Raw genomic sequence first — 26,900 nt, 5'->3', positions numbered from 1 at the left:
TTGAGTGTATACACAGTACTTGAAGAGGTAAGATTCAGTGCTACCACAGGAATTATAAGACAAAAAGAGGCCTGAGAACTGAGTTCCGAGGCACTTGAACAATTAGAAGTTGGGGGGAAATGAGCGCCATCCGCAGTTTCCACCGAGGTACACCCGCCATGCCCGTCTAAACTCCAGAACTACATTTCCCAGAATCCTTTCCGTCTGCGCTTCCTGGTTAGAGGCGGGTTATGAAGTCCCGCGACACTCAGAAGGCGGAAGTGAAGCGGAAGCCATTACTCTCCGGAGGCGATTGCTGCTGTACACATGGGCAGAGGAGTGGTCCACCGCGGCCGCTTCCGACCTGTTGGTCCTCGCGGCAGACCGGACCTTTCAATGAGCTTCTCGTCCCTTCGGCGACAGCTTCTGTGACCTCTGCTCCCCGTGATTCTATCCTCTGTAATGTAAGACCCGCTTTCCTCACTTAACCCTTTACTCCCCTCCTTCCTGAGGACAAGAGAGGCCCACAAGGCAGGGAGGGGTAACGGGGGACAGGGACCTGGGACCGGGAAGCCAGGTAGCCAGGAGGAGTGCGTTTTAGATCCTGTGATAAGCGGTATGAAACGCTAGTGATGAAGTTTAGGACCACTGTATTTAGCGACGAGGGGGAGGCACTGGTGAACTGGTCCAAAAAAACTGACATCTTGGGATGGGGACAGAAAAGCCCGGCCGAAGTGAATTCAGGACATTATTTGGGGGGGGGAGGGAGGTGTGTGTGTTTGTGTGTGTGTCAGGAATTGGAGACCGCAAGGATAAACTACCTACCTTTTGCTTTGTGGTCAGCTTTGTCTAACGTTAATAGGAGCACACTGGTTTTCTTTCTGTTAGCATTTGTCTTGAATACTTTTTACACGTAAACTTTTCGGTTATTTATCTTTATTTACTTTAGTTGACTCGTGTAAATAGCCTATAACTAGATTTTAAAATGCACTTCAACATTGTTTAATTTGAGAATTAGTCTATTAATATTTATTGTGGTTACTAATATTTTGCATTGATCTTTACCATCTTATTTGGTACTTTCTGTTTATTTTTTTCCCTTCAAATAATTCTTTTATCAGAATAAAGGACATATATGTCCTACAGAAATATGAAAACACAGAAAATTAAAAGAAAAATAAAGTGAATCTGCAAACCAGGCCAAGAAAAATAAGAATTCGAAACCTCGGAAACCTGTATTCTCCTAAACTGCGTCCTTCTCTTTCCCCATGATTTTCTTCCTGGATTTTACTGCTTATATGTTTTCTCAAAAATGTATTTATTAATTTTGGTAATTACTTGTAGGTGGGCTTACACTAAAGTATTTTCAGAGACACCCTTTTTCCATATTGATGGAAGTACCCATTTTAATTTAGATATTTCCGAATATCTTGTAGAAGATTACATGCACCTACCTACCCATTCTTTTTCAGGTATTTTGTGACTTAAATTTTAGTCAGTTTACAAAGTTCCACATACCGGGGGTTTGTTTTCAAGTTGTGTTGAATGTATATATGGGTTTTGAGAATATTGGCATCATTATGCCATTGAATTTTACAATTAATTAGTTATATCTTTTTTAAAAATAAATTTATTTATTTTTGGCTGCGCTGGGTCTTTGTTGCTGCGAGTGGGGGCTACTCTTCGTTGTGGTGCACGAGCTTCTCACTGTGGTGGCTTCTCTTGTGGAGCTGGGGCCCTAGGTGAGCGGGCTTCAGTAGTTGTGGCACGCGGGCTCAGTAGTTGTGGCCCACGGGCTTAGTTGCTCCACGGCATGTGGGATCTTTCCAGACCAGAGCTCGAACCTGTGTCCCCTGCATTGACAGGCAGATTCTCGACCACTGTGCCACCAGGGAAGTCCCAGTTATATCTTGTATAATGCCTTTCAATAAAGTTTTATGAGGATCAGCAAAAACAATTTAAGGGTTTGGTTTGTTGTTGTTAGATTTATTCCTAGGAAAGTGTATATTTTCCTTTTGCATCACACACATTTTTTATTTTTTACTTTCTTTGTTAGACAGGCTGAGGACTTTGAGTAGCGTTGAATGGAGTTTGGATAGCAAACTTAAAGAAGTCCTGTTTTCTTTCTGACTTTAAGGGAAGTTAACTTGAATGTTTGCTGGAGGCTTTTTTTTTTTTTTTGGAAAGCGTTTATTAGGTAAAAGAAGTCTCCTATTTCCTAATTTAAGAGTTTTTGTCTTGGACAGCTGTAAGCTTTTAACAAGTGATTTTTTCCCCCCACTAGCAACTACTTTGATATGTTGATAGTTTCAGTCACCTTTTGAAAACTATGCCTGGTCTGTGATACGTTCTAGTTCTGTTTGTGCTTTGAATGAATAAGTGAAAAATACGACTTTCTCATTTACCTGATAACGTGGTGAATTAAACCAATTGATTTTCTAATGTTACATTAAATTTTCTTTGGTAAAATAACTAAATTGGAAAGGATGTGTACTATTTTATCATTTTTGGTTTCTGGTTGCTAGTATTTTTGTTTGATGATTTGCATCTATGTTTGAGTGAAATTGGCTTGTAATTTTCTTTTTCTGTTTCAGGTTTATTCCAGCCTCATAAAGTGGGGTGGGAGTGTTCCCTTTTTTTTTTCTAAACTCTGGAATATTTTGCCTAAGAGTAGAATAACTTGTTCCTTAAAAGGGAGTTTTACCAGGAAAAACCACTGGGGTCTGAATTTTCTTTGGGGAAAATTTTAAAGCTGTTGTTTCCGTTCTCTAAGAGTCATAGGGCATCCAATTCTATATTTCATTATGGTAAGTAAAATTTCTTTAGGAATTTATTCATTCCATCTAAGGCTAAATTGTATAGTCAAAGTTGTTAATAATGTGCTTTTATTATATTTTTAATGTTTGCTGCATGTTTAGTGTTTTCTAGGTTTTCATTCTTGTATTTATATGTTCTTTTTTTAAAAAAAATACATCCTGCCAAAATTTTGTCAATTTTGTTTTTCATGAAGAAGCACTTTATAATGTATATGTTTTCTATTTCATAACTTTCTGTTCTTTATAATTGTCTTCCTTTTACCTTTTTGGCATGTTTCTTTACAGTTTCTTACACATTGGAACCTGTACATCCAAAAGGATTACAGTGATAGTGTTTTCTTATACTTCAGTTCTAAATATTATCAAATATTATGACTTCTTTGGCATGTGAATTATTTAGGCCTTTTTCTTTTAATTTCCATTTCTGTGACGTTTTTCGGGTTATCTTTTGGTTATTGTTTGCTAACTTGCTTGCACTATAGTCAGAGACTGATGCCATTTTCTGAGACACACATTGTGCCCCATGTGTGGTTGGAGTTTATAGTTAGGAAATACTGTTTCATCTTGTGCAGTCTGCATATAGTTATTGAATTGTCTGCTTGAACATATTATTGAGAGCTCTGGTAGTGGCTTTGTCCATCTCCTTAGAGTTCTGCCCCCCTCCCGATATATATATATATTTAAATAAATTTATTTATTTAACTTTGGCTGCGTTGGGTCTTCCTTGCTGCACGTGGGCTTTCTCTAGTCGCAGTGAGCGGGGGCTACTCTTTGTTGTGGTGCGTGGGCTTCTCATTGAGGTGGTTTCTCTTGTTGCGGAGCATGGGCTCTAGGTGCATGGGCTTCAGTAGTTGTGGAACATGGGCTCAGTAGTTGTGGCTCGTGTCTCTAGAGTACAGGCTCAGTAGTTGTGGCACACAGGCTTAGTTGGTCCGCGGCATGTGGGATCTTTCCGGACCAGGGCTCAAACCCATGTCCGCTGCATTGGCAGGTGGATTCTTAACCACTGAGCCACCAGGGAAGCCCTCTGTCTGTATTTTGTGTTGCACTTAAAATAGTTTAGAGTGGAAGGTTTAATCAGTATATCTAGATTGCCTGTTGGAAATAGAAATCTTAATCTGCCCTTTTACCCCTGGGATATTTCATCTGGTTGAAAGCTTACAGATAGTGAAGTACATAGAGATATTAATTTACAAATGTAACACATTTCTGGACTGAGAAAAATGGCATGCAGTGTTCTTACAACTATTGTTACTTTGTCTGTGTACAAGAGTAACACTGGTAGAAACAGTTCTAGCAGAGGGAGAAATATCACTCCATAAAAGTAACAAAAGAATCATTCTATCTTTAGTATTTACATCTGCAAATTCTGAATATATTGGGGCAGTATTACAAAATTGAATGTGGGGATTTTAAATCAAATATTGGAAGAATTATGCCCACAAAAGGAGAAGTCACAATAGAACAATTTTAAAGGGTAAAATGTGTTTGGGACCAAAAAATTGATGTAGGAGGCAGATCTTCTGTAACTGTGGGGAGCAGGGGTGAGATTAGGGTGAGGTATGTGGGCGGAGGCATCAACCTCGCACTTGTATGATGCTGAAAGCACCTCTTTGAATTTTGTACTCCAGCAACCTCTCTTATCTCCCCCTAGTGCTGGTCCTGGCACAGAGAAAAGCAGATCCCAATGAGAATGGGCTAAGATGTGTTGAAATAGAAAAAGGGAACTGTTTTCACTGTGTTATAAAGGAAATTAAAAGAGAAATTAAACAATCTCAGTAGCTCTTTGAAAATTCTCTCTCCATCGCATTTATCTGTGCTGATATCAGTCTGATCATCGTGGTTTTGTTTCATGTATTGTGTAGAAACAGGAGTCAAAACTTCTTTAATAGATCCTGTAACTGTTCCTAGACTCCCCTGCTCCACTTCCAGTCACTTAGATGCTGAGGTAGTCCTGTTAGCAGCTGTATTCAGGGTCACTGAGCGTAGCTCAACAAGTGGTATAATTGCTTAGATGAGAAACACTCCAGAACCTCGCTCTGACCTCTAGTTTGCATTACCATGAGACTTTGAAAATATCCCCCAAGTTTGAAAATGATGTGAGTGCACTCTCTATCCAGGCTTGAACCGTTTGTTTACCTTGCCCCACGTTGCAGGCCGTAGTGAATGATGGGGAGCCAAGGTGTAGCTAAGCTTTATGGCTGTGTCCTAGCACCTGGGTCAACATACATCTCATAGGACCTGAAGGGGGAGGCCCCCACACACAAACACCAAGATCCATAGACCCCCTCCTTTGTGATCTTCCCAAGACCCCCAGGTCTGGGAGGGCCTTCTCAATCTGAAGAGAAATGTAGATCAGCTTATTTGTTATCCATTCATTCTTTTGCTCACTATTATCTGGTTTGTTATCTCAGGTACTGTTCCAGACACCTCAACAGTGAAAAAAACAAAGAAGTGGAAAATCTATCTGCCTGGAGCTTATTGTCTGGCTGGGCATAAGGGAAGAAAACTAAACAAGTAAAATACATAGTATGTGTGGGAGAGACAGTAATGCTTACTAGGTATTCTGTGTGCTGTCCTACACTTCCCAGGATCCCTGGAACTAGCAGGGATATGTGACTAGTTCTGGGCAATGAGCTATGAGCATTTCAGGGCCAGAGCGTGTGTGTCAAGTGCACAATTCTCTAGGCACACCCTTCTCATCATCCATGGCCAGAGTGCCCAGGGATTTCAGTTGGCTCAGATACAAGAGGCATGCCCCCGTGTAACTGGTAAAGTTTCACCACCAGCCAAGGTTGAACAAGTAACATGAGCCAGACATAAACTTCCGTTTCATTGAGTCACTGAGATTTGAAGTCTGTTTTTGCAGTAAAATAGAGGCTACCCTGACTTACACAGTATATTAAGTGGAGGTTAGTGCTTTGAAGAAAAATAGAAGAAGGAGTGGGGTTTAGGGATAGACAGGCAGAGGTTTGCATTTTGACTAGAGTGGCCAGTAAATGCCATGTCGAGACACTTAAAGTTGACTAAAGATCCGAAGCAGGAGAGGGAGCAGGTACACTTGAATGTGGAGAAGCACATTTCCATGTAGAGAACAGCAAGTGCAAAGATTCCCAAGGTGGGAACATGCCTAGCACAGGCATAAGGCCCAGTGAGGAGGATAGCGTGAGCAGGGCCAGCGGGGGCCGGGAGCCAGGAGGGGTTGTGGATGAGGCAGCAGGAATGTAGGGCTTTGGCTGAGTGAGATGGGACGCCAGCATGTTTTGAGCAAGAGTGATGTGACCTACATTTTACTGGCAAGGTTCTACTTGCTGTATAAACTAAAGGACAGAAACAGGGATACTTTAGGAAGCTATTGGAATGATCTAGGAGAGAGGTGGTACCTTGCACCAAGGCAGTATTAGAGTAGGTGGTGAGGAGTGGCCAGATTTGGGGTACGTTTTCAAGGTAAAGCCCATAGGATTTGCTGGTGATTTGGATCTAAAGTGTGAAAAAGGAGAATCCAGGATGACTTCAAGGCTTTTTGCCTGGAGCTCCTGGAAGCATGGAGTTGCCATTGAGATGGGGAGGCTGGCAGGAGCTCAGTGTTAGGTGTTTACCTTGAGGTCTTATTAGATATTGCAGGGGAAATGTTTACGTAGCGCTCATCTGCCCATTTCTCTGACTCATGTTGCCTAGGGCAAGTACCAAGGAGTGGAGAGTGGCATCCACTGTAAATTAACAGTTTACAGTTTAAATCGCCAACGGCCGTTTTGTTTTATGATAAAAATAATGGTGTTTTAGAGTGAACATTTATTGAGCACATACAATCCCATAATCCAGTGTTATAACCTCCAGTTTCCAGATGAGAAAACAAGTTTAGTGAACCCATTCTTTTTTTGCGGTATGCGGGCCTCTCACTGTGTGGCCTCTCCCGTTGCCGAGCACAGGCTCAGCGGCCATGGCTCACGGGCCTAGCCGCTCCACGGCATGTGGGATCTTCCCGGACCGGGGCACGAACCCGCGTCCCCTGCATCGGCAGGCGGACTCTCAACCACTGTGCCACCAGGGAAGCCCTTTTAAAAAAATAAAAAATAGGGCTTCCCTGGTGGCGCAGTGGTTGAGAATCCGCCTGCCGATGCAGGGGATACGGGTTCGTGCCCCGGTCCGGGAAGATCCCACATGCCGCGGAGCGGCTGGGCCCGTGAGCCATGGCCGCTGAGCCTGCGCATCCGGAGCCTGTGCCCCGCAACAGGAGAGGCCACAACAGTGAGAGGCCCGCATATCACAAAAAAAAAATAAATAAAATAAAATAAAATATTTATTTATTTATTTTTGGCTGCATTGGGTCTTTGTTGCTGCACGTGGGCTTTCTCTAGTTGCAGCGAGCGGGGGCTACTCCTCATTGCGGCACGCTTGCTTCTCATTGCCATGGCTTCTCTCGTTGCGGACCACGGGCTCTAGGCGCTCGGGCTTAGTAGTTGTGGTTTGCGGGCTCTAGAGCACAGGCTCGGTAGTTGTTGCGCATGGGCTTAGTTGCTCCGCGGCATGTGAGATCTTCCCAGACCAGGCCTCGAACCCGTGTCCCCTGCACTGGGAGGTGGATTCTTAACCACTGTGCCACCAGGGAAGTCCATGAATCCATTCTTGAATGGAGCCCCCATGGGCAAGAAAGCTGGGCTTACAGCAAGGTGAGGTCACCTGAGGTCTCAAGGACAGACAGACAACAATCTTCATGGATGTGTAATCAGAACCTGGATGTCAGTACCGAAGCGAGGAGGGATTTCAGAGTGTGAACATGTGTGGGATAGGGGAGAGGAAGGCGCAGGAGAACCCTGGCCCTTAGGGATCCTGGCAAAGGAGGAAGGACCACGAGCAGGAGTCTCAAAAAGAGCATTGCCATTGAGATGGGAGAGATGGAGGAGGACCTTGGGATATGATGCATATTGGCCAAGAGCAGAGGCTCCCCGGGAAGAGGGAGAGAGGGGAGGTTGGTAGTGGGCAGGATCATGTATTGAGGAGATCAAGCAAGACAAGAATCAGGAAAAAGCTGTTTCCTGATTTGGTGTCAGGGGGTTCACATGCAGAGGTCACCTTGAGAGGGGACATGTGTGGCTCTGGAATCAGGTTCATTAGCCCCTGTTTGTGACCTTCATCACATGACCTAACCCTTCAGTACCTGCCCCACTTTTCTCAGGATACTGCTTACCTCCTGGGGAAGTTGTGAGTATTAAATGAGAGTCCCTGGAAAGACTCAGGAGATACTTTGTGCATAGTAAGCATGCTTATGTTATTTGTAGCATTGGTATTGATGTTGGCAAGAAAAGTTGGGGAGCAGAAATTTGTAAATTGAGAATAGAGGAATAAGTGGGAGGTGAGGGTGGAGACCTTGTTCTTCAGTGACTCTGAACCTCTTTTGTTTAAGTTATCGAGTCTCTCCTCAGTAATCTGATGTTGGAACCCAAATCCTCTACTTGAGAAAGGCAAATGTTTGTTCCAAGTTCGACCTCAGAAGGCTTGCAATACCTCTTTAAACCCAGAAGGTGGCAGCACCTGATCTCATTTGGAGACAGGTACCATGGTATCTAGAAATGAATGAAAGATGGTTAACATTTGTGTATTTCCTCACTGCAAAAGGGGAAAGAGAAGGGAGCTAATATTTGTTGAGAATCTACTACATCAGCTGATGTAGTATTCTTGAATCTCTGAGAACCCTCACTCTTCTCACAGAGGTGGTACTTATCAAGTAAAACCATGCCCCCACTGCCACCTCCAAAGGGAGGAATGAACTTAGGCTTTGCAGTTAAAGAAATTAGAGCCCAGGTCTCATCCCTGCCACCTGCTATGCTATTTTCTGGCAGTTACTTAAACCCTCTGAGCCTGTTTGTGCACCTCTGATGGTGCTATAAGGCCCATCTGATTGGTTTTCTGTGGGGTTCAGGTAAACCCAACGCTGGATCGTGCTTACAATGAGGTGGGACCTGGGTTCCCACCAGGGGCAGTGCTGTTCACTCTCTTTGTAAACCTTTCAAAGAGAAATGCAACTACTATTTATTATTATTACTTCACCCAGTTTCCATAAGTTGTTCCCAAGAGTATTACATTTTTCTAATTGTGTTTTTTTTGTTGTTCTTTGTTTGCTTGTTTTTTGTGGTATGCGGGCCTCTCACTGTTGTGGCCTCTCCCGTTGCGGAGCACAGGCTCCAGACGCGCAGGCTCAGCGGCCATGGCTCACAGGCCTAGCCACTCCGCGGCATGTGGGATCTTCCGGGACCGGGGCACGAACCCGTGTCCCCTGCATCGGCAGGCGGACGCTCAACCACTGCGCCACCAGGGAAGCCCCTCTAATTGTGTTTTATTACATGTGATTTGTTCATTTTCTAGAAAATAGATAAGACTGGTGCTTGGTAACATTTAATTACAGCTCAAGGAATTAAACAGCTTGCCCCTTATTTTCCAGTTAACAAGCTATAAAATTGTGTTCTATAGTATTTTACATCCCTACTCAGTTTTTAATTTAAAAAGAACATAATTCATCACCTTGGCAAGTAAGTGGTTTTTTTCTAGTGTATGATAAATACGTGTGTAGCTAAAGAGACTGCAGATAAAGCAGTTTGGGGAGCATTTTGGCAACACTTACTAAACGTTTAGTCATAAATGTTGACTAAACATTTCACTATCTAGAAATTTGTTCTAAGGAAAAACTTGAAAAAAAAACTGCAAAAATTTAGCTGCAAATATTTCTTCCAAGTGTTTTTCTACTTGTGAAAAATTGGAAATATTCTAAACATTTTAACGTAAGATCATTTCAATAAATTGATGTGCCTATTTAGAAACACTTAGAAAATTAAGACATTAAAATATCAAAACATTAATGAAAATGGAAATACATTATACAAATGGTATAGCTGATTCTAAATTTCATCTGCAAAAGAAAATATTCGAGAATATCCAGTATTTTTGACAAAGAAAAACTGATGAGTGACACGTTGTCCTAGATACCAGAAGATACTAAAGTAATGTGATTTTTTTTTAACTTCTATCACTTGAACTTGATTTTACTATTCATATATCCTTTTCTTCATTCAATATTTTAAAAGTAACTTCTATGTGCGAGGTTCTATGCTTGGCAAATGTATAACTGAATCACTTTGCTGTATGCCAGAAATTGCTAATATGTATAACAAATCAGCATAAATTCAGATGAGATTTGATAATCACCTATATGAAAAAAAAAACCTGCCAAAGGATTAATTCAGCCAAACAATAAATGACTGGGGTAACTATGACATGGTGGATTAGCAGTGATGGAGGTCAGGACAAGATGCCCCAAAATATGCGACTTTGGCATATTGATTATTTTGAATTAAAGTTACATAAGAAACAGTTGGCGTGAGAAGGACACTCTGACCCTTTTTTGCTACCCTGAAAGTAGGAAATAAATCTCCTGTGTGAAAGGCACCTTCCCTGTACCAGAAGGCAAAGAGACATCCTTGTCTCCAGAGATAGATATGAAGTTCAGGGCTGAGAAGGATGTATAAACAAAATTTGTTACTTCTTTACCAATTTACTACCTCAGGCCCAAACTTTGTCCTGTCAGTTCTTCACAAATTTATTGTTTCTTTGTCTGAAAGGTATAAAAGCTGCCTGCTTTGGTCACTTCTTTGAGTCTCATAGAGAATAATGTGACATTGACTGAGAACCAGACAACCTATCAGCGACATAGAGTCTAAACGCCACCCCAGGCTTAACATGTATACAGGTAGCTTGGTCTCCAGGTAGCTTCGTCTCTTGAGGAGTCCAAAGGTGTTTGAGATTGTGCTCTCTCGGTTTTGGTATCAGGGTAATGCTGGCCGTAAAGATTGTGTTAGAAAAATGTTACCTCTTCTATTTTTGGAAAAGTTTGAATAGGATTGGTGTTAATTCTTTTAAGTGTTCGGTAGAATTCACCAGTGAAGTCATCTGGTCCTGGACTTCCCCTTGTTGGGAGAATTTGATGACTGATTGCGCCTGTTTATTTGTTACGGGTCTGTTGATTTTCTATTTCTTCTCTAGTCCATTTTGGTAAAGTGTATATTTCTGGGAATTTGTCCATTTTATCTAGATTACCTAATTTGTTGGTGTACAGTTGTTCATGGTATTCTCTTTATTTTTATTTTTTAAAATATTTTTTCAATTTCTATAATGCTGTGGATTTTTTTGGCCATGCCTCACGGCTTGCAGGATGTTTGCCGACCAGGGATTGAACCCGGCCCTGGCAGTGAAAGCTCGGCGTCCTAACCACTAGGCCACTAGGGAACACCCTTTTAGAGTCTTTTTAATTTCTGTAAGGTTGGTAGTAATGTCCCCATTTTTATTTCTGATTTTAGTTATCTTGTTGATCTTTTGAAAGAACCAACTTTTGATTCTACTTTTTCTGCTCTCAATTTCATTTATCTCTGTTCTAATTCTTTTGCTGCCTTTAGCTTTAGTTTGCTCTTATCTTGTGGCTTAAGGTGTAAAGTTAGGTTGCTTGAGATCTTTCTTCTTTAATGTAGGTATTAACTGCTATAAATTTCCCTCTGAGCACTGCTTTCATTGCATCCCATCAATTTTGCTGTGTTATATTTCCATTTTCATTTGTCTGAAAGTTTTTACTAATTTCCCCAGTGATTTCTTTGTCCTGTTGGTTGTGAGAATGTGTTGTTTCATTTCCATGTATTTGTAAGTTTTCCAGTTTTCCCTCTATCATTGTTTTTTAGGTTCATTCCATTGTGGTTGGAGAATATATTTTGCTATTATTTGTCTTAAAATTGGTTGAGAATTGTGTTTGGCCTAATTTATGGTTTATCCTAGAAAACCCTAATTTTCTTTTTTTTCTTAAGTGTAGTTCATTGATTTTCACTGTGCTTGTCCACTTTTTAATGTAGACATTTAACTGTATACTTTCCTTCTGAGAATGACTTTAACCTCATTTCACAAGTTTTTATTTGTTGTATTTTCATTTTCATGTAGTATAAAATATTTATTGTTTCCCTTGTTTCATCTTCTACATAAAATTATTTGTGTGTCTTTAACTTCCAAATATTTGGGTATTTTCTAGATATCTTACTGTTATTAATTTCTAATCTAGTACATTTGCTATTTTTTTAAATTTGAGACTTTTTTATGGTCCAGCATATATGATCCAAACTCTATTGCTGGGTGTTGAATTGGAGAAAGTTAAATGATTTAGAGACATGTGGTATAAGAGGTAGAATTCATTGACTTTTTTTTTCAAGAGTTTTAAAACATCTACTTTATTTTATTATTATTATTATTATTATTATTATTTTTTTTTTTTTTTTTTTTTTTTTTTTTTGCGGTATGCGGGCCTCTCACTGTTGTGGCCTCTCCCGTTGCGGAGCACAGGCTCCGGACGCACAGGCTCAGCGGCCATGGCTCACGGGCTTAGTTGCTCCGCGGCATGTGGGATCTTCCCGGACCGGGGCACGAACCCGTGACCCCTGCATCGGCAGGCGGATTCTCAACCACTGCGCCACCAGGGAAGCCCTATTTTATTATTGAAGTATAATTGATTTACCATGTTGTGTTTCTTACTGCTGTACAGCAAAGTGATTCAGTTATACATGTATATACTTTTTATTATTCTTTTCCATTATGGTTTATTATAGGTTATTGAATATAGTTCTCTATGCTATACAGTGGGACCTTGTTGCTTATACATTCTGTATGTAAAAGCTGACATTTGCTCACCCCAAACTCCCACTCTTTCCCTCCCCCAAGCCCCTCCCCCTTGGCAACCACCAGTCTGTTCTCTATTCATTGACCTTTTCGGCCCCCACCCCCCTTCATTTTTCTACTTAATATCGGGTAGTGGATTAGGACCTGAGTACAGTGGTGCACTCTTTTAGTTTATTATATAGTTTAGGAAACAGTATAAAACAAGGAAATAAAAACAAGGGAGTAAAAACATAAAAATACATTGTGACAGGTTTTGTAGGAGAAAGAGAGCTAACAGAGAAAGCCAAGTTTTTTCATATGAAGATAATAACTTAAATTTGTAATGTGAAGAAGGTTGTATGGATTTTTCTTTAGTTTCTAAGTGATTAGAGGTGTGGAATGGAGCAGTTAAGTTGTAGCTTTTTTTTTTAAACATCTTTATTGGAGTATAATTGCTTTACAATGTTGTGTTGGTTTCTGCTGTATAACAAAGTGAATCAGCTACATGTATACATATATTCCCATACCCCCCCTCCCTCTTGTGACTGGCCAGAGGTCTGGCTACTGATTCTCTTTGCTGAGCCCAGAAACACAGGCTCAACAGGCTTTTTTGTATCAGATGTTCTTTGGTGGCTATTAGTAGGCAGTGAGAATATGATTTTGAATTCATATTGGATCTTGAGTGTTAGAGATGAAAATTAAGTGACATTAAGGGAAGCCTTGGCAAAGCACAGAGTATGAAGAGCAATACGGTAAGGGCTGATTCTTGATCAAATTCAGCCTTTAATGGTGGAAGGAGATCTTCTGAAAAAACCTTGACAGGAGTATCAAGAGAAGTAGAGAGAGAACCAGGGAGAGAGTTATATGGAAGCCTAGAAAGAGAATGATTCTCAAAGAAAATAGACACCAAATTTTGCTGAGGATCTAAGACTGAAATGTACTTACTGAATTCCATTGACACAGGACACAGGAGTAATTGTATTTTCTGTGAAGATGGAGATGATGGTAATTGACATTAGGTACACTGAATTAGGGAGATAGTGTGGACTGTCTTTATAAGCTTTTGCTCTGGAGGGAGGGTTAAGTGTAGTCGAGGCAGATCTGAAGAGGTTGGCTTTAGAAGGGAGGGAGGGCAGACATCTTACTGGTAATAGGAGTCATAGGTCAGTTGTGGGAGGAATTTTTGTGTAACTAGAGACATGAAAGTAAGAAAGACTCCACTTAACTTTTTTAAAGTAGAGTATAATTTACGTTCAAGAAAATGTACATATCTCAGGTGATCAGTTTGATGAATTTTTTGATACAGTGTACATTGTATAGCCACTAACTGAAAAAAATAATAAAATATTTCAGTTGCCCCAGAAAGTTCCCTCTTGCTTCTCATTCTACCACCATATCATATTCCTGCAAGGAGGCAACCAACTTTTTTCCTTCTATTGACTTAAATAAACACATTTTGCTATCGACCTTAATAAATTTTATCTGTTTGTGGAATTGGAGTTACAGAGCTTTTTTTTTGGTCTCACTTCTGTTGGTCAGCATTATAGAAGTTCATCCATGTTGTGTCTCAGTAGTTTATTTTCATTGCTGAGTAGTATTCCACTCTACATACCACAGTTTGCTTATTCATTCTTTTGTTGATGGATATTTAGATTGTTTACATTTTGGGGCTATTAAGAATCAGATTGCTATGACCATTTTTATATGAATCTTTGTGGACATGTTTAAAATTTTTCTCTTGGGTAAATATCTAGGAGTGGAATTGCTGAGTCAAATGGTAGGTATACTTTTTAAGAAACTGGTGCATTGTTTTCCAAAGTGGTTGAACCATTTCACACCCCCACCTTTAGTATATGAGAGTTTTGGGTATGCTGTATCCTTGCCACCATTTAGTGTTGATAGTCTTTTAATTTTGGCTGCTCTGGTGGGCTAAAATGTTATACCATAAGTTTTAATTTGCATCCATCTGATGACTAATGATTTTGAGTAACTTGTCAAGCTTATTGTTCCTCACTCATTAACTTTTGTGAAGTGTCTAAGTGTAGCCCTTGTTGAGTTTTTTTAAAAATTATTATTGTTTTGTAGGAGTTCTTTATGTAGTCTGAATGTGAATTCTTTGTCAGGTGTATGTACTGCAAATATCTTTTTTCCCCAATCTGTGGCTTGCCTATTTATTTTCTTTCTTCCTTTTTTTAAAAAAAATAAATTTATTTATTTATTTTTGGCTGTTTTGGGTCTTTGTTGCTGTGTGCAGGCTTTCTCTAGTTGTGGTGGGTGGTGCCTGGGCTTCTCATTGTCGTGGCTTCTCTTGTTGCGGAGCACGGGCTCTAGGAATGTAGGCTTCAGTAGTTATGGCATGTGGGCTCAGTAGTGTGGCTTGCGGGCTCTAGAGCTCACGTTCAATAGTTGTGGCACATGGGCTTAGTTGCTCCACCGCCTGTGGGATCTTCCTAGACTAGGGCTCAAACCCGTGTTCCCTGCATTGGCAGGTGGATTCTTAACCACTGTGCCACCAGGGAAACCCCTATTTTCTTGATAATGTTATTTGATGACTAGAAATTTTTAATTTTGGTAAAGTCTAATTATTGATTTTTTTAAATGTTTAGTCCTATTTGTGTCTAGTCTAAAATATTGTTGTGTAACTCAGTGTTGTTAAAGTATTCTCTGTGGATTTTACTGTTTGGTGTCAGTTATCTCAAAAAGGTTTTTTTTAATTCAAATTTTTGTGTATGCAGTGATAATGGAGGTCAAAGTTCCTTTTTGTCCATTAAGTTCTTGCAGCACCTTGTGTTTTTCCTAATTTGAAGATCTAATTGGCTTTCTTAGGCGATTTATGAATTGGGCAGCATCCCATCTACCGACTATAGAAGGGTGCTGTCTCAGCACTATTTATTAAAAAGATCACTTTCCCTAATTAATTTCTTTATTCCCTTATTGAAAATCATTTGATTATGCACGTGTAGGTCTATTTCTGTTTTGTTCCATTGACCTTTTTGTCTATACTTACTCCAACAGCTGTTCATTACTGTAGTAAATTTAGTAATATGAATCTTCCAAGTTTATTTTTCTTTCTTAACATTGTTCTGGCTCTTCTAGATCTTCTGCATTTTGTTACCCATTTTAGATTTGGTTTGTCAATGTCTAGAACATAACGTGCTGAGATTTTGGTGATGACTGCGTTGTATCTGCAGATGAATTTGGGGAGAGTGAATACCTTAATAATATTGACTCTTGCAGCCCATGAAAATGATATAGCTCCTCACTTATTCAGGTTTTTTATTTCTTCCAGCATGGTTTCACAGCTTTTACTTGGTTTATTCCTATGTGCTTTGTATGTTTTATGCTATTATAAATGAAAGTATTTTTTAAGTTTCATTTTCCAGTTCTTTGCTGAGCTATGTTTTTTTAGTTGTGATTACTGTGAAATGAAATGCAAGATTATTTGCTGAAAGCAAGGGTCATGTAAGACAGTTTTGGGTTTAGAAAAGCTGGTGAGATTTTTACATGGTTTTGGGGAGATTGGATTACCACTTATGCTTTTCTTTAGTATAGATGCTCCTTCAAGGTTAGTGACTGTGTTTTGAAAGCTGCTGGTGTGACTGGGTGTGTGCAGACTGGTCTTTCCAAGTACCTTCAGGGAGGAAACAGGTGGTTGGAATCATCCCAGACTGGTCTTCTGCTCATTGGGGGTATATACTAGGTAGAGGATTAAAGGAATTTGGACAAAAATTTGTAGAAGGGATGGATCATGATGGATCTCTCAGCTGAATAGGTGGGGCAGTGAAGAAGAATTTACTGTTAGGGAGCAAGGTGGTAGAAGCCTGCGTAGCCTGGAATTCCCTCTAAGTGGTAGAGTTTATGTGAGAAGAATGTTGTGTAGGAGGTTTTGTCCAGAGGGCAAATTTCTGAATCATTGTTTGTGAAGTGAATCTGATTCTAGTGATGACAAGGCCTGGGCTGTGGCCCACAGGTTTGTATGTTGGTGTGGAGTTGGGGGCCAAAAGGCATTGGCGATCAGAGATGGACCAGTCCTCATGGATGCTGGAGCCATCCTAAGCCAGGAGGACTATGCCTTGAAGTTGAAGGAAGTCTGGGGCCCGAGTGTTCAATGAGTGACAGAGTTTAACAGAATTGTAACTGGGGACAAATTACTTGAGAGAGTGAATCTGAATCTTATTTGAGGTAGGTCAGGGACCTCCACCACATTGCCTGGAGGTTTTACCTAAGCAAGGTTAAGGCCCAACCTGAGACAAGCTGCTCCAAAGAGGAAACGCTGAAAAACAAAAGTCAGAATTGTCCTGTTAGTGGGAGAGGCAGAAAGCCTTTGGCTACAGCTAGTAGTCTTTTTCTCATTTACTACAGATGCCTGCTCCAAGAGTCCCATGAGAGCGAGAGAGTAACTTTCTGGTGCCAGTGCCCTGCTTTCGTTCAGGCAAATTTACTATCATTCTCGCAGGATGGCAGCTCTTGGTCTGTCTCCCACATCTGGTAAGTTCTTCGGGTGATGAATGCCCTCAGAAATCAAGCTTCAGTGGCCCCTGCCCCTTCACTGAGGGCAAGGATGTGCACAGCTAATGGGAGGGCTGCCAGATTAGAAGTGGAGGAGGATACATGAACTGAACGGGGGTGGGAGCGAAGTCATGAGAGCTCCGCAGGTGACTGTGTCTGGTTCAGGGTCTTTGTGAGTTTGTGTGAGGCAGGGAGTGTTTGTAGTTGCTGTGTAAGGAGGGATACTGGTAATTGGTAACCCTGCGGCATCCCATTTATTATTTTGATAAGTCTAGATGAAGTAACAGCTCTATCTCAGAGCTTCTATTTCTTTACTCATAAATTGAGACTATATATCATTATCTTTATGGCTATGTAGGCGCACCACCCTTTTTCCTGTCCTTGAGTAGAGCAGGGCTTCTCTGGCTTGTTGCACAACAGTGTGTGTGAGTGAGTGTGTGAGGGAATGTGAGATTGGGGCATATGCACCGCACACATATCATTAGTGTGAGACCGTTTCCTGATCTGCGAATGTCAGGTGGGCTTTAATCCTCATGGGTCCTCTCTTCTCTAGCTATGTCCAACCAGGAGCTCGCCTATGTCCATGAGTCAGAAATTCCTCTTTCTTCAAAAGACCATTCCTGTCCCCAGGATGTGGAGCTGTTTGCATACAATGGCCTGGAGCCTCATACATCAACCAGTGTTGGTTCCCAGGTACACCAAGATCTCAAGGCCCCTGAGGGTGGAGGAGGCACTTCCCTAGAATGCCCGCAACGTCGCATGTTAGGATTCTTTTAGATGTTTATCCAGGCTGATCGATGCATGATCAGGGTGCAAGAGGAAGAGCCGGAGAAGTTGGTGAGGCTGTCCTGGTATCAGGGATGTTAAGGGAAATGACTAACAGGTGTTTCTTTCATAGTATAGCTCAAAGTTCTCAGGCCAGGTTTGGAGTGGAAGCAGGTTTGATCCCATGTCAGAGTTGCATTTGAAGCAATGAGATTATCTCATGAGATTTCTCATTGGAAGAGAAGACATCTGAGGACTGACTTCTAGAGTAAATGCTTAGACCCCAGATCCCCGTATTGAAAATCCTGTGTTTAGAGTCTCTCCTGTGTAATATTTAGCCTCAGCCACCTTTGAACACATACAGGCTGGGTTCTCACCCCAAATGTGTGTGGTGTTTCAGGAATCAGTGACTTTCCAGGATGTTGCTGTGGACTTCACTGAGAAGGAGTGGCCCTTGCTGGATTCTTCTCAGAGAAAACTGTACAAAGATGTGATGCTGGAGAACTATAGCAACCTTGCCTCAGTGGGTAAGGCTGGTGGCATTTCTTCATTTATTCGTTCATGAATGAAATGTCTTTGTTGTAAGTACTTGCTGTGACCCAGGAACTGTGTGGGGACTAGGAACACAGTTATGAACAAGCCGACCTGGTGCCTGCCCTGATGGTACCTTGGATATTGAGACCCGTCCATTGCATTGCCCTTGGAGGTTGTCGAGTGTGTCTGAGCTTGGGCATAGCTTTCTGAGTTAAGACGTCCTCAACCCTGGCAGTCCAGTGGTTAGAACTCTGAGCTTTCACTGCCAAGGGCATGGGTTCAACCGCTGGTCAGAGAAGTAAGATCCTACAAGCCGTGCGCCACAGCCAAAAAGGAAAAAAAAATCCTCATTCTTTTGAAGGGCAAAACGTGTGGGTATTTGTGGTTTTGTGTTTTATGAAAGCCTTTCACTGTGTTCCTTAGAAATGTGGCACCATCATTTTGCTGCTCCTAAGTCAGACTTGTCCATCTTCAGAGCACTGAAGACCAAAACACTGACCCCAGACTAATGGAAGGGGTTGTCCTCTGCACGATCCTCCCTCAACATGTGTCTTTCCCCGTGAGTAGGGTGTCAGGTGGGCAAACCCAGCCTCATCTCCCACTTGGAGCAAGAAGAGGAGCTGAGGACAGAGGAGCAGGAACTTCACCAAGGCCCTTGTCCTGGTAAGCACCAGGAAGGCACAAGTGCTTCTGAGAATCTGCTCTCTCCAGTGATTGGGATGACAGAGATCCATGAGGAAACGTCACCCAGGGAAATCTGAAAATGCTCATTCTCTTTCACTGTCCCTCCATCCTCTCACAATTCTTTTGGTCTCCATGTCCCTTCTTCTTTAAATTTGATATGTGTCCAAATGGGTTCTTTGTCCCATTCTTTCCTACTCAACATTCCTGATCACACTCTTAATGTCATTATCAATGTCATTCTTTGAAGAGGTGCTTCTTAGTGAGTCAGCTTAAATTTCTACCCTTGTCATTGCCAAATATCTCACCTAACCAGACTTTTCAGTCATTTTTACTCATGTGTGTTCTCCCCTTTCATATTCCCTTTCCCTTAGGGTTAATATTTGCAAAGAAAGCCACCTCTGTTCTTGTCACCATCATCCCACCATTTTCTTTCTCCAGCAAGTTAATATTTTCCCAATTTGTTTCAGATTGGGAGACTCCATCTAAAACCAAATGGTCAATTCTTATGGAAGATATTTTTGGGAAGGAAACATCTAATGGTGTGACAATGGTAAGATTTCCTTGGGATAATTCTGGATCTTCCATATTGGGAGAGGACAGGGGCAGCCTGAGTTAGAAAAGCAGCTCAAAACCAGGCAGGTCCCCAAGAGGAAACAGTTTCAGAGACACTGAATATTACCGATTTGGGGAAAACACTAAAACCTGGCCCCAAACCTCTTCACTTAAAGTTCCAGTGAGTAAATTATTTCTGTAACTGTGTCTCAGATGTTGAGTGTTGGGGCTTAATTTAGTTTTAAACAGTTAACAAAGTACATGCAAAAAGCTTTGTGAAAGTTATACACACGGAGCCTCAGAGCATAGCATTCACTTGTTTTCTTTGATGGAGTCCAAATGAGGCAGGAGTAGTACTTTTGCACTGCAAATTATGACATCATTAGTCATAATGATGCGCTTCTATTTATGCCAGTTTATGTAGGGATAGTCTTAGGAATGTAATGAATATGGGAAATGCCTTAGTCAACCCTGCCTCTTCATCAGCAGGAAAGCAGTCAGCTTGGAGAGAAATCCAGTGAATATGCTAACCTGTTAGACGTCTTCAGCATGGGTGCTCATCTTACTCAGCAAATGGGAAGGCACACTAGCAAGAGGCCTTATCACCGCCGGGACTGTGGGGTGACTTTCAAGAACAGATCCCATGTAACCCAACATGTGAACATTTACAATGGGAGGAAAATGCATGAATGTCATCAGTGCCAAAAAGCCTTCACCACGAGTGCTTCCCTTACACGGCACAGGAGAATACACACTGGGGAGAAACCCTATGAGTGCAATGCCTGTGGAAAAGCTTTCAATGACCCCTCAGCTCTTAGGAGTCATGCAAGAACTCACCTCACAGAGAAGCCCTTTGACTGTAGTCAGTGTGGAAATGGATTCCGAACCCTCTCCTCACTGAAGATACACATGAGAGTTCACACTGGGGAGAGACCTTACAAGTGTGATGAATGTGGGAAGGCATACGGCAGGAGCTGCCATCTCATTGCACACAGAAGAACACACACTGGAGAGAGACCCTATGAATGTCATGACTGTGGGAAAGCTTTCCAGCATCCCTCACATCTCAAAGAGCACGTCAGGAACCACACTGGAGAGAAACCCTACGAATGCACACAGTGTGGAAAAGCCTTCCGATGGAAGTCCAACTTTAACTTGCACAAGAAGAACCACATGGTAGAGAAAACATATGAGTGTAAAGAGTGCGGGAAATCCTTTGGGGACCTCCTGTCACGGAGAAAACACATGAGAATTCACATTGTAAAGAAACCTGTTGAATGTAGACAGTGCGGGAAAGCCTTCAGAAACCAGTCCATCCTTAAGACACACATGAATTCCCACACTGGAGAGAAACCGTATGGATGCGATCTCTGTGGGAAAGCCTTCAGTGCAAGCTCCAACCTAACTGCTCACAGAAAAATACACACTCAAGAGAGGCGCTACGAGTGTGCCGCCTGCGGTAAGGTCTTTGGTGATTATTTATCGCGGAGGAGGCACATGAGCATTCATCTCGTAAAGAAGCGTGTTGAATGCAGACAGTGTGGGAAAGCCTTCAGAAACCAGTCGACCCTTAAGACACACATGAGGAGTCACACAGGAGAGAAGCCTTACGAGTGTGATCACTGTGGGAAAGCCTTTAGCATCGGCTCGAACCTTAATGTGCACCGGAGGATACATACCGGGGAGAAGCCCTACGAGTGCCTGGCCTGCGGGAAAGCCTTCAGTGATCACTCGTCCCTCAGGAGTCACGTGAAGACGCACCGGGGAGAGAAGCTCTTCACGTCATCAGTGTGGAAAAGGCTCCAGTGACACGTCTCTTTAAAGAGAAACACGAGAGCGCAGGCTGGAAGGGAACCTGGCAGGTGTAAGGAAGGCAGGAAGCCTTGATGAACTCATCTCACTGGGCACAAAAGCATATGTGTTAACTTGGGAGAAATCCAATTTGTGTAATAACTGTGGAAAGACTTGGGTTTTTCCACATAACTTTTGGAGATAGCGTGAGAACTCAAGATAGGTGAGAAAACATGTGTTTGTGGTGTGAAGAAGCCGTCCGTGTATGTTTAGCTCTCAACAAACGAGAACTTAGGGGGAGAAACCCTAGTCTGATATTTAATGTCAAAATGACTTAAGCATCACCTTGTACCTTCTTGGCACAAGAGTAAGCCCACCAGGGAGTATCTCTGTAAATTCCAAGACTGGACAGACCTTTCCTGGTCTCACTGTATTCCTCATGAGAGAAATCACAGTGAAGAGAAAAACCTATGAAATAAGGAACATGGGAAAGTCGGTAACGGGTGGGCAAACTATGGCCAACTGTCTGTTTTTGTACAGCTGGCAAGCTGAGAATAGTTGTTGCATTTTTAAGAAGAAAAATACGTGCTAGAGACCATGTGTGGCCGACAAAGTCTAAAATACTCACTGTCTGGCCCTTTACAGAAAAACATTGCCAGTCCTTGGTCTACAGCAGTGGTTCTCATCTGGGGATAACTTTGCTCCCCGGGAGACACTTGGCAACGTCTGGAGACATTTTTGGTTGTCAAAACTGGGGAGGTGCTACTGGCATGTTTTGGGAAACATCGGGATGCTGTTAAATATCCTTCAGTGGACAGGGGGCTTCCCCCAAGAAAGAGAAATTATGTGCCCCCAAATGTCAATATTGCTGAGGTTGAGAAACCTTAGCCAACAGTCCCTCAATTTTTTATGAAACACGTGGGTACTCACACTAGGAGAAATTTCTATTTAAAACTTCAAAATTATAATCAGTGTAATTCTTTCAGGAAACACATGATAACCCACACTGCAGACAATCCCTATGTGGAGATAATTTCATCCACAGCCCTGGCACTTGTGCATATGAGAATTCAGTCCCCAGTGGGATTTCTTAGTAAATGTGGAATTGCACTTATCAGTCTTTCATCATGAAAGTGGACCCCAGCTGATGAAGTTTTAAGTCTTTAATTTTAAGATTATGCTCTTCCAAATACTCCTTATGCCTCATCACAGAAGGTTTGTATATAGTATTTTTACTATAATTTCATTCTCGATATGTGTTCATTTCCTTTTGGACAACTTACTTGACCGATGGAATTTTTTAGAATAGTGTTACATGCTGTGTAACGTGGGTATTTTTAGTACCTGTTTGTTACAACTATCTAATTCGAATGCAGTTGTGATCAGACCAGGATGTCTTCATCAGATTGATCCTTTGGAATGTTTTTGGCCTCCCATTCAGCCAAGAGTAACATATAGTTGCTCCTTCAGTATCTCATATTCTTTTATATCAAGAGAGTCCAAGTTTTGTCTGATTAGTAAGGTGTGCTATTTTTAAAAATCTCTTACAGGTTTTCCTGCAGTTAGTACAGTCCATGTCCACAGCCTGGCCATTGACAAATAAGCAGATATTACTGTATAGGCTGTAAAAAAGCTCTTGAAAAAGAGTCATTCTTACCTAGATTCTTCTCTACATTTTTTTTTTCCTTGCTCTTCTCATTACTTCTCACTTTGAAAAGAGATTCAGTATCTTGTGTTAAAGGTGCATCTTATGACTGTGAGGATGCAAGCCACAGGCTGAAGGGGGAGATAACTACAGAAAAATCACAATGATCCTGGCTTCCCCTGTGGCTTCTTTGAGTGTCTGCAGAAGTCCTGGATTTGTTGTTTCCAGACTTCCTATTACATGAGAAAAAATAAAACTGATTATTGGTTTAAGCTACTTTGGATATTTGATTGTTTAATCTATTTAATAATTGTTTTATTGGCAGGAGGGTTCTGCTGTACCCAGCTGGATGCTATCTGTAACCCATACATCTGGTCATTAGTGAGGTTGGAGAGCTGCTGCACGTGTGGGTATAATCTACTTATACTTTTAATTGTTGGATATGGGTTTTAAAAATCCTTAAACCATGTTTTTAAATTGTATTTCAAATCCCTGATGTACTTAAACATTACTTCTTGACTTGTGTTGAAATAAGTGTATTAGTTTTCACAAAAGCTCTAAGAAGTAGGTACCACCAGTAACTCCCTTTTGCATACGGGCAGTCTGAGACAAGGAAGTTTAAGGGTGCTTGTGTGAGGTCAGCTCATTAACAAGTAGTAGTGTCTGTTTTGAGTCCATACTCTCTTATGTCAGGCCCTGTTTGGTGCCTTGGATCTATAGTAGTGAGTCAGGATTTTTGCCATCATGGTGACCACATTCTACATGGTATTAAGGCATGTGATAAACAAATGAGTAAATATATTGTATATTAGATGGTGGTCAGTTCAGTGCTGGGAAATTTAAGCATGGTGGTGATGAGAGATGTGGGGGTTCAGTGGAACTATTGGATGGATAGGGAAAGCCTTTCGTTTAAGGGGACATTTGAGCAGAGATGTAAATTCACTGCCAGTGTGCACCATGTTGTAATGTGGGGAAGAGCACCCTTGGCAATCCAAAGGTCATGAAAAAGAATTTTGCTTGGGACAGAGGGGCCAGTGTGACTGGAGTCAGGCAAACTTGGGAGTTGCAGAAGGTGTTGAGGTCAGAGCTGGATTGAGGTCCTGTTCACTGCAGCATCTTGTGGGTTAACTAGAAGGACTTTGCCTTTCTTTCTCAGTGTGGAAAGTCAGTGGAGGATTTTGGACAGAGAAGTGACAGCCATTCAATTTCTGTTTTTAGAGGAACATAGTGGCTTATGGGTTGATAGGCTAAATAGAGGAACAAGATGCAAACAGAAACCTGTTAGAAGGTCATTGCAAAGTTCAAGTTAAATGTAACAGGGTCCATTAGTAGTAGGGGTGTTTTGAGAGTCACGTTGAATGTGGCTGTAGTTTCTTTTGTATTTTCATCCCATAATTCGTTTAGTGCTGATGTACATTTAGTTGCTGGACTATTTCCACTTTCCCCAGTTAGGAGTGATGCTGCTTTAAGAAATTGTGTACATGCCTTCTGGAGCGTTGCTGAGTTATTCCAGGAGTGTGAAATTGCTGGGTTGTAAAGTCTGTGCATGTTCATTTTATCTTAACGCCACAGTTGTTTCTGCAGTGTTTGTGTAATGATACCTGTGTGGTAACATTTAAAAACAGGTTTTACTGAAATGCAGAAAAGTGCTTAACCTCATACATATGTACAGCTAAATTATCACATGAATACATCCATGTAAACAGGCAAGAAAAATGTTTTACTCGCATTCCTGATAACCCCTTTTCGCTTCGTCCACATAACAAACCTTTCCTTACCCCTCACAAGTGACTAATATTCTAACTCTGACAACATGGCTTGGATTTTTGTCTTTGAACCCTATGCAAATGGAGCCACACAGTAGACATTCTTTAGTGTCTGTCTTAATTTGCCCAGTATTTTTGTGAGGACCTCTAGATAGTAATACATTTTATTGGGTTCCATTGTTTGAATATTCCGTTTATTTAAGCAGTTTGTGTTGGTGGACATTTGTCTTTTCAGCTTGGGGCTATTGTAAATAATGCTGCTGTGAGCATATTTTAGTATTTCTGATAGTGCATAAGTGCATATATTTCTCTTGGGTGTATACCCTGGACTGAAGTCACTGGATCACATGGGATGCATATTTCATAGATGATGCCAATTTTCCAAAGTGGTTGTACAAATTTGTTTTTCAACAGGCTATTTTATGGAGTTGGATCAGATGATACTAAAGTTGCCTGCCTTTTTCTTACTGATTTATGTATTCCAGATGTGGGCCCTATGGCTGGATACGTTTTGCAAGTAATTTTTCCCACTCTGGCTTGTCTCTTCAGTGTTTTAATTGGTGTCTTCTGATGAAATAAGTTCTTAATTTTAATGTCACCTAATCTTTTTTTTTTTTTTTGGCAACACAGGACTGAAAAGCCATTTTATTTCCACAGTTACATTCTTAGGATTAATAAAATTATTTTTGGAATTGATCTTGGAGGTAGGGAACCATAATGTTAATAATACCTCACCATTTCCCACAAAGACACAAAGCAAATACACAACACAACACCAGACATATCAAATGTCATCTAATCTTTATGGGCATCGTTCTTCTGTTCCTGTGTAAGAAACATTTACCTACGCTGAAGGCAAGAAGATGTTTCGCATTTTTTTCTATAGGTTTTATTTTAGTATACACATTTTTTTTTTTTTTTTTTTTTTGCGGTACGCGGGCCTCTCACTGTTGTGGCCTCTCCCGTTGCGGAGCACAGGCTCCGGACGCACAGGCTCAGCGGCCATGGCTCACGGGCCCAGCCGCTCCGCGGCATGTGGGATCTTCCCGGACCAGGGCACAAACCCGCGTCCCCTGCATCCGCAGGCGGACTCTCAACCACTGTGCCACCAGGGAAGCCCCTAGTATACACATTTAGATCTACACCTTGGAATTGATTTTTTGTGTTATTGTATGAGGTAGGATTAATTTTTTTTTTCCATATTAACCTAGCATCATTTATTTTAAAAGTACATCTTTGCCCCAGGGGTTTTTCACCTTTGTCATATACTGAATTCCATATGTGTTGGGCCTAAATTTGGACTTTATTCTATTCTATTGGTCTGTTTATTCACATACCGTGCTACAGTGTTTAAATTATAAATCAGAGGCTTTATAATAAGTTTCAGTGTCTGGATGGACTAGTTCTCCCTCATGGTTTTTCTTTTTAAGTGTTTTTCTAGGTATGCTTGCATGTATGTGTGTGTGGGGGGATGGAGGTATATGTACTTGTCTATTATCTTGTCCAACTCCATAAAATTAGCTTGTTGGTATTTTTATTGGCATTGCCTTGAATTTATAACTTATAAATTAACTTGGGGGAATTAATATCTCTATAATGTTAAGTCATCTTATCCAAGAACAGGGAATGTCTTCCAAGTAGTTCAAGTCTACTTTAGTGTATGTCAGGAATGTTTAGAATTTGCTTTGTAAAAGTTTTCTACATTCTTGTTATGTTTTCCCTAAGTATTTAATATTACATTGTAAATTAAATTTTCTCTACCATTATGTCTTCTCTTCACAGTTTCTGTATGTGAGAGCTACTAATTTTGTATCTTGATTTTATTATTTGATACTTCACTGAATTCTTTCATTTTTTGAGTTCATTTTATTATTTATTTTCTGGGATTTTCCAGGCATACTACCATATCATCTGCAAACTGAGTGAGCTTTGCTTGTTTATCAACTCTTATGCCTCTTACTGTTTTTGATTGTCTGATTGCATTGGCTAGTACCTCTAGTATGATAATAGAGGGCATTCTTGCCTTGTTCTAGAGGTAATGCCCCTGTTATTTTTCCATTCATTAAGATAAATGCTCTTTTTTTCTTTTTTCTTTTTTTTTTTTTTCGGTATGCGGGCCTCACACGGTTGTGGCCTCTCCCATTGCGGAGCGCAGGCTCCAGAAGCACAGGCTCAGTG

General features: G+C 41.2%; 2 protein-coding genes across 4 annotated transcripts in view; both read left to right on the top strand.

Annotated features, from left to right (window-relative positions):
• Window positions 1-26,900, top strand: part of ZNF14 (zinc finger protein 14) — a 299,800-nt gene that overhangs the window by 180,250 nt on the left and 92,650 nt on the right. The window contains exon 2 of one of the 2 annotated variants that reach the window (XM_067032590.1): window positions 193-443. The exons of the other annotated variant lie outside the window; for it this stretch is intronic. Coding sequence (XP_066888691.1) covers window positions 231-443 — 213 coding nt within the window. The 5' untranslated portion in view covers window positions 193-230. The remainder of the gene's footprint in view (window positions 1-192; window positions 444-26,900) is intronic. 2 annotated transcript variants of the gene reach the window in all.
• On the top strand, window positions 355-23,232 carry ZNF317 (zinc finger protein 317). 2 transcript variants are annotated; one of them, XM_059062789.2, is made up of 7 exons: window positions 355-443; window positions 16,839-16,964; window positions 17,539-17,678; window positions 18,151-18,277; window positions 18,852-18,947; window positions 19,436-19,518; window positions 20,010-23,232. In XM_059062789.2, the coding sequence occupies exons 2-7, from the start codon at window positions 16,934-16,936 to the stop codon at window positions 21,327-21,329; spliced, it is 1,797 nt and encodes a 598-aa protein (XP_058918772.1). In that variant the 5' UTR covers window positions 355-443; window positions 16,839-16,933; the 3' UTR covers window positions 21,330-23,232. The 2 variants fall into 2 exon arrangements, with proteins under 2 accessions (XP_058918772.1, XP_066888695.1); XM_067032594.1 differs by lacking the exon at window positions 18,852-18,947.

Source organism: Kogia breviceps, chromosome 4 (assembly GCF_026419965.1).
Source record: "Kogia breviceps isolate mKogBre1 chromosome 4, mKogBre1 haplotype 1, whole genome shotgun sequence".
Lineage (NCBI taxonomy): Eukaryota > Metazoa > Chordata > Mammalia > Artiodactyla > Physeteridae > Kogia > Kogia breviceps.
This window is presented reverse-complemented; position numbering and strand designations above follow the sequence as displayed.